This window comes from Arachis hypogaea, chromosome 3 (genome assembly GCF_003086295.3).
Source record: "Arachis hypogaea cultivar Tifrunner chromosome 3, arahy.Tifrunner.gnm2.J5K5, whole genome shotgun sequence".
NCBI lineage: Eukaryota > Viridiplantae > Streptophyta > Magnoliopsida > Fabales > Fabaceae > Arachis > Arachis hypogaea.
In genome coordinates, this window is record NC_092038.1 from 140929644 (window position 1) to 140937610 (window position 7967).

The following is a 7967-nucleotide window of genomic DNA, read 5'->3' on the forward strand; positions in this document are numbered from 1 at the left end:
TTTTCATTTTACCATCATCATCTCCTGGAACAGCTTTTTTAGTCAGCTCCTCTTGCACACAATCTGCCCAAACGAATAACCCACACCATTTTTTTCACTTGTCTGCGAACAACCCTCTGCAAATTAATGTCACAACCATAAAAAAATTAAATTACAAAGAAGTTACCTTCACTCACATTATAGTTTGAACAACCAAAGAAAGACTTGTTAGGATGTGTCTCTGTCACTGACCACCTAAGCATAGGGCGACAACCACAGCCGCACCACTCCCAAACCCGCCCATGCCTGCTTCGCATTGTGCTTCTTGTCCAGTTCTCTGTCGATGAAGACCGGTTCGAGCTTCCTGCAACGTGGCTCCCAGTTCCTCTCATGGAGGACAACTATTGATGTAGACAAGAGATGAAGAACGAGACATCGATGGAGAGAACCAGAATAAGAGGAAGCAGATGAAGCTTTAAGGTGGGACAGAGACCAAATTAAAAAATTATTAAACACAATCCATGTCATCTATCCATAATGAGATCCTAGATGACAGTGGATGTGCCATATCAGCAAGCCCGTTACTGACTCACGCCGGAATTCGAGTGAAAAACAAATATGTAACCCGGAGCGTAATCTTAAGGACAAGAATAGTGCAATTGAAATCTAATGGGCTAAATTGGTGCACGAGGCAAATCTGAAGGACCACTTCGGAGATTTAGTCCAACATAGACAATGTCTACAAGAAAAACCTTTTAGTTTTTTCTTATAAAAAAAAAAAAAAGCAAAACATTAACAATATACATGGACAATTTTTTACATAAGTTAATTTTTTGGGTAGAACTAATCATCTGCTTTAGAACTAAGCGTCCGAACATAACGCCACAAAATTAAAAACGTTTCACTACTAGAAAAGTTGCTCTTTTTCGAAAACTCAATCAAAATCGGTTGCACAATAAATGACAAAATAGTTCCTTCTGAATTATGTTGACCTTAATAAACTTTTATCTAAAAGTAAGGAAACCATTAAAAACTATTCAGAATTCAACTTTTAAATAACAAATTAAAACAGAAAAAAAAGCTCCAAAATCGAAGCTCTCAACTCTCAAACATTCTAATTAAGAGTAACTGAACCAAGACTATAAATATCATTGAGTTGGTTCTTTTTTTTTTATGCATTCATTGGGTTAGTTCTACACCCATCTTATTCCCACATAAACCCCCTGTATCTTCTAATTACTTTGATTCCAAGAGAAAGGTTTCCAAAATCTTACCTGTAATTTGTCCAAGTCATAGAAGGGTTTTCGGATCTCAAACATGCAATTTACATCCATAGAAGGTAACATCAACAAATAAATTAAATAGCAAAATGCATTAAGAAAAATATAGATAGGAAAAGTTAAAAATAAGAATGGTGTTTTCCTTACTCCAATGTAAGAGTTAATTAATAATATAGTAAGTAAACAAAGAAACAAAAAACAAAAGGAAGGAATAGAGCAAAGAAAGGATGCCTCAAAAGAGAACAAAAAATGTTCTTCCTCCTTCCCTTATCTCCATTGCTTGCTTTGCAGTACTTTGTTGCCGCGCTTTACATTTGCTTCAAACTCAAGTTAAGTTCGCAGCCTACCCTTTTACCTTTGATAAGCTTTTCCTCTCTCACTCTCTCTCTCTCTCTCTATATAGCCTGCAGATACGCCTGACTTCATTGGCTTTCCACAGTTTTGTCATTGCTATCTTGCTCTGTCTCTACAGCTTTCTCTTCTTCAGTTCCATTCACATGCCCATTGCACTCTTGCCTCTGCACTTTCCCTTTCGGTGAAGTTGTGTTGTTATGATTAGAATTCCCATTTTCCTTTTCATGAGTGGTCGGAGTTTCCGAACCTGGGTTCACTTCGGTCAAAGCACCAAGTACTTGTGGAGGAGGATTACCTGACCCGGGTGGAGGGAGGAAGACTCCTGTGCCAGGCGCAGGGATTCGAGGAGTGGGATGCCTTGGAGGGGCTGCTGTCCATCCTGTGGAAGCTGGTGCGATTGGTACCGGTGCAGGAAATGGCATGGCAGGGACAACTGGAGCAGCCACAAACAGCGGCTGCATACCATTTGGTGGCGGAATTTGCGGACGGATGGGTGGAGCTGGCAGAACTCCAGTTGTCTGGCCTGCAGGATAATGCTTAGGACCTACATGATGACGCATGTGGTTAGGGGATCGGCTTGGCGGTGGACCCCAATGAGAAGATACTGCTGGCGAAGCAAGACGCTGGGCATCCGAAGGGGGGGACCTTCGCGGTTGGGACTTGATGAAAGTAACAAGGATGCGTTGTTTACGGAAAGAAGGAATAGCATGTTTGGCAAAATCAGTGCATTTCCCTTGCATAGCCAGAAATGACCTATAGCAAAGTATTAAATCAGGTTTCAATGTGTCAAATCTTAATAAAGGAAGATAAAATTTGGAGCAAGTAAACATTGAATCAAGTCGCCTAAATGATTTCCTCTCATCTCTGACACTCACATATTGAATCTGCACCCAATTATACTGCAAGAGCCAAATCTCACACTAAATAACAATTAAAATCAGGCCAGCAAGCCCTAATCATCTCTAATAATTTAACAGACAAACCATTAACTTCCACGGAACTGAATCACAAAGGTTCTACAGAAAGCTCATTCAGTAAAGAGGAGGACTCCTTGTAATAAACAGTTGGCAGGCTTCTAATTGTAAATCAAGCAATCACAAAACAAATCTGCCACTGACAAAACAAAACAAAAAAAGAGAGAATCTGAGAAAGGCAATGAACTAAATCTATCTACAATGGACTGAACAAAGTCTAAAGTATTAACCATAGCCTATACAACCGATAAAGTTTATAGTATAGCCTGTATAGGCAATTCTCATTTGAAATAGCACAACCTGATTGGCTTCTTAAGGCTCACGATGAAACTCTTCACAAAAACTATGACATTAAATTGCAAATACCATAGGCATTATCATACAAACAGACAAGGATAAGAAATATTACCCAGGGGAAAGAGAAAGCTTGAGAGTGCCCCTATAATCCCCAGGATGATCCGTGGTGATCACTCTCCCAAAAGTGATTTCACATTCTGTCAGGAAGAGAACATGAACGGGCCTTCCAAACCAGTGCGGCCAATTGTAGGGCTGTGAATGATCACCCTATAAACAGTAGCAATACCAGGTTATCTTAGCAAACCTGACGCCAATATAAAACCCAGAAAAAAAGAAAATGGAACAGTGCGTGAATCAACCTCATTAAAGAAATCCACAACACAAGCATCAGGCTTCACAGTCATAACTTGTGAGGCAACCATCCGCTCAATAATTTCTCGAAACAAGGAAGGGATAGGTTCTACATTCTTTTCTGCCAGATTCAATTTGTGGAACTTAATCAATCATTTATTACAAGTGAGGTAAAAGAAAAATATCATGGCTGAAAATAAGAAAGATGAGTATACTATAAGAATGATTAGTATAAAAAAAAAATTCGTTATAACATGCCTCTTGAGGCTCCGGTCATATTCTCTCCTTCTAGAGGTGCATCAACAACAGGAACACCCAACTGAATCATCTCCCTTCCATGCCCTTTCATGGGCCTCCTCGAAACCACAAATGTCTGACTCCCTGCTTGTGAAAAATATTTAGCAATATTCAATACCACAAACATTTAAAAAATAATAAAAAATTTTCCTTAATTAATCTGCACAATATGTATCAAAAGCTCAAAGTTATCAGTTTGAGCACCAAACAATATGCAAATCTCAAGATAAGACCCACTAATAGTATTGTATTCCTTTTTTTCCCTTTCTCTCTTAATCTGAGTTGTCCTTGGTGAATTTTATTTCCAAATTCATATGTTTTATAATGTCTTATCATGCCTCTATAATATATTTTTACAATAATTACTCATGTACTACTCTACATTTTTTAGATACCAAGCAAAAGTGACAGGAGCTATTTTTACTTCATTGCTCATGAATATTCAACTACCAAGATGAAACATACAGGAAAATGGTATACAAGTCAATTGCCCCTTAAGAAGACTCTAACTTGAAGAAAATGGGCTTTGAGCATTCCATGTATTGTATGCAATTGTCATCGATCATGGAAAATAAAAGGTAGTGAAGAATCCTCTATGCGTGAATATAGAGCATAGTTAGTTCAATTACCTTGAAATTGTCCTCTTTTTCCCGAAATCCTTAGATCATTGACCAGTGAAACAAGTTTTGAAACTTCAGTGCCATCAAATAACTCTTCATACAACTTTAGTCCATCAGCCACATTCACCTACAATTGAAAAATTAAAATGGCAGACCTTAGAAATAGAATATAAAAGACAAAAGTTAGGGGAAAATTATGAGAAGGTATGCACATATCCAAATAATTGAAAAAATATTAAAGGATCCTACCATCGTCCCATCAAACATTTCATTGCCAACAAAAGTTTTTGCTAATGTTGAAAGACTTTGACTCTGATTCTGATTTTGGATAGAAAGTGACTCATTCCCTGAAAACATAATGGACAACAACTAATTTAAAAATTAAATGGAATCAAAACATTAAACAAAACTTTGACAGTGTACTATGTTCATAAGCTGACTCTGGTCCTATAAACGTCAGTGACGTGACAATATTCTTGTCTGTTCTTATGCAAGCAGGGAATCAAGTGCACACATTTATTTTATTTAGCACACAAAATTACAGGTAAAATGGATGCAATTGAAAGAGACACAACAGCACAAAGTCTGAGCTTTATTTTCTCAGTTCCTCAAATTTATGCACAAATTTAGCATAATTTTAACAGGTTGCTTTACTACACAAGTAAATTCACACTTTATTTTGGGTAAAAGATACATTCTTCACTTAAAAAAGTGATGCTAGACACACATAAATAACAAGGGTATAAAATTTGCAAAGACAATTTTTTCTACTTAACTGATGGTAGAAACTACAGAGAAGCACGTGGGAGAAACCAGAAGTGAAAAGTAATTAAGTGAGATAAAAGTTTGACATCTAGTTAATGAACAAAAAAGAAAATTAGCAACAAAATGTGAAGCTTGGTAACCTTCATATAATGATGTGAAAGTTAGCAGTTCCTCCGTATAAGGATTTGGGGTTTAGGCTAAAATCTCCTACATTTATATATGAAGGTGTAGGGTTTGGGGTTAGCAACAACCCCCTATACTGCCATGAACACACACACACACAGACTCACACTTAAATCACAATCAACAAAAAGGAAACCTTTAAAATTTGATGCAAGTCCGTCATTTACGACCCCAGCTTCAGAATCCGAATTTGGCAGGGATCCTTGTGAGCTCCCTGAGCCCTTCAAGTTGCCCTCTGTCTGATTCTTTGCTATAGCATCTGCTAAAGCAATCAAGGGAGCAAAAAGTTATAGACTGCATAAAAATAGAATTTATCCGTATAAGCTCTTATAAAAAATCCTATTTAAACATTAAACTATCTGTACACCAAAAAAGAGAGAGAAAAAAAAAAGTATTGCTATCATTATCAAACATAAACTTTATTCCATTGTTAACTTATCCTCCATTACATTGTCATTGATTAAGCAATGGGGGCAGAGTATCACAAGGAACAACCAAAAGGAATAGACACCTTCAATGTTAACATTCAATACCTAGTATTGAAATTTTAGACAGAAACAAATGAGCGTTCCATTAATTTGCATTTCAGTATCCAATATACAAAGCTACATCTCACTAATACCTAGCCTCATAGTAATGTCTATTAAAAATATCTCCCTAACTTCCCACATACCCAAGTTGATTGTTAACACATGCACAATTGATCTGATTATTTCCACCACTGAACTAACTAAAAAATAGCCCAAAACAGAGCTGACACATCTACTACGTATATATAACAGCATGGGACTATCTCAAGGGCCAAACACGTGCACTGAAAGAAGCAAAAGTGAATAAAACTACTTATTTCTAATCACAGTGATGTGATCGAGTATTCAATATTATGTGGCGTCAAGTTAATTAGTTTGCCAGGATTCACCAATGTCTTTATCATTACATGTTTCAAACAAGAGACCTTGGCAATGTTGTTATTGTTGGATTATAATGAATATAAACGGCTGCAATAGCATTATTCACTCAAATATCAAATTCATCATGGTTTATCATAATAGACAATGACCGATTGATCCGCCATTTACCTTTCTTCTCCTCAGTGGATGCTAAACTCTTATCATCTATCTTTCCAACCTTACCAGCAGATTTAAGTTCTTCACCCTTTTCAGTTAATGGAGTCCCTTTCTCGGGGGATCCGGTAATTGCGCTATTTGCCTCATGACTATAAGACTCTACACTAGCATTAAAACTTTCCTTTGCAGACTCAAACCTCTGCCCTTGCCTGTACCCTGGACCAGATTTCCTAACTTCCTTTGCACCCACTTTAACCGGCTCCACATACCTCTGCTGCCTCCTCCACGCCACTTGCTGCAGCGCATAAACCACTTCAGAGACCGAAAAGTATTGCTGCATAAGCAGCACCTGATTCCAATTACACCTCCTTTGCTGAATGGCACCAACGACCATATCATACTCTCCAGGGTCACCAACTATACGTAAATGGTGACAAAGGGAGTCTATGATCGCATTGGCAGCTGCGAATTCGCTTCGCAGCCAGCCAATAAGGCTATCCCTCTCATCAACAAACCATTGCTGGCGGTAGTGGATCTCACCGCCAGCACTGCCACTGCCGGCACCGGCACCACCACCACCACCACTAGGAAACTGCATTTTGTCCTGTGCTACCACATTTCCCGATGGCATTGCCATGAGAACTCAATATCAACAATACACTACTACCAAATATAGAGCATAACCCTCACACAAACTAGATCTAGGTAAAAAAATAAAAAATAAAATAAACAATCAGTTTTTATCGCACAAAAAAAGCGCAATTCAAGAGGACCCCACTAAATAAAATGCAGAATTCAGAACGAAGAAAGCGAAAAGCAGCAAACTTGGTTAGAAACAAGACCGCCCCAACAATTATTATTCAGGTGAAAAAAAGGATTAAAAGAATTGAATTTCGGAAAATGGGTTTTGTTGTGGAAATCTACAAGATCGGCGTGGCAACAAAAAATGTTAAATTAGAGAGATCTATCAATGGAGGGAATTGAGAGTGAGGGAGTTTGTTGAGTTAGAGTGACGCAAAGGGAAGAGCTTGAAGATGAAGATCTAGGGTTAAATGTAGAATTTTGGAATTACGGGGAATGGCTTATTCAGCACGCATGTGTATGTGTATTGTTACTATGTATGTGTATGTATGTATGGTCCTAAATGGTGGCTCACACATTCACAAGTCACAACTCAAAACAACAAACAACACACACTTTCTCTCTCTCTTATTTCTATTTCTAATTTTTGTTTGTTGGTATTTTGCATCTGAGACTCTGGTGGTGGTGCTGAATTTGGATTTTGGGGAGAATATTCTGGAAGAAAACGTGGGGATTTTCGTCATTTGAGGGTAGAGGGGCAAAACTGGAAAACAGATTTTGTGTGTTACTGCTTTCTTTTCTTCTATTTTACAATCTGCTCGCTGTGTTGAATTCAGACACAAATTCGTTATATACTTTTGTTTAGTTTGTATTTTTCTTGCTCAAATATGTCGTTTCAATTTTGTCTCTCTCTTCGGTCATGGATTGACCTTTCATGTGTTTGGTAACTCTGAATAACATATTTTGTTCCTTAAGCAAGGTACACTTTTCTTTCTTTCTTTTTATTTGACAGTTTTTTAACCAATAAGTCCTCCATAATTTTAATATTGTTGCGAAATAAATAAATAAGTGGAAATAAACATAAAATAAAAAATATAAATAGAACAACTTAGTATTAATATTTGCTAATATTATTATTTTAATATAATAGAGATAATTTATATATATTTATTAATATATATAACAGCGTATATGTAAAAGAGAGAGAAATGTCTATGT

General features: G+C 37.2%; 1 protein-coding gene across 3 annotated transcripts; it reads right to left on the bottom strand.

The window, feature by feature from the left end:
- Window positions 1-1378: 1378 nt before the first annotated feature.
- LOC112734722 (RNA demethylase ALKBH10B) lies at window positions 1379-7572 on the bottom strand. 3 transcript variants are annotated; one of them, XR_011880471.1, is made up of 9 exons: window positions 6180-7572; window positions 5237-5359; window positions 4402-4499; window positions 4162-4279; window positions 3494-3616; window positions 3244-3356; window positions 2997-3151; window positions 2597-2726; window positions 1379-2366 (listed from the first exon to the last, which is right to left on the bottom strand). XR_011880471.1 is itself a non-coding variant. In XM_025784165.3 (8 exons), exons 1-8 carry the CDS (start codon window positions 6802-6804, stop codon window positions 1682-1684), a joined length of 2040 nt encoding a protein of 679 aa, XP_025639950.1. In that variant the 5' UTR covers window positions 6805-7572; the 3' UTR covers window positions 1379-1681. The 3 variants fall into 3 exon arrangements, 2 of the variants coding, with proteins under 2 accessions (XP_025639950.1, XP_025639949.1); XM_025784165.3 differs by lacking the exon at window positions 2597-2726; XM_025784164.3 differs by lacking the exon at window positions 2597-2726 and having other exon boundaries at window positions 5237-5362; window positions 6180-7354.
- Window positions 7573-7967: the final 395 nt, after the last annotated feature.

Bases quoted from the DNA above. Each gene is read 5' to 3' on its own strand.
- LOC112734722 (XM_025784164.3), bottom strand. From the start codon at position 6,804: ATGGCAATGCCATCGGGAAATGTGGTAGCACAGGACAAAATGCAGTTT. The intron at 4,280-4,401 runs GTAGGATCCTTT...TTTCAATTGTAG, and splicing joins AAATGTTTGATGGGACGATG to GTGAATGTGGCTGATGGACT. The intron at 3,152-3,243 runs GTTGATTCACGC...TACTGTTTATAG, and splicing joins TTGTGGATTTCTTTAATGAG to GGTGATCATTCACAGCCCTA.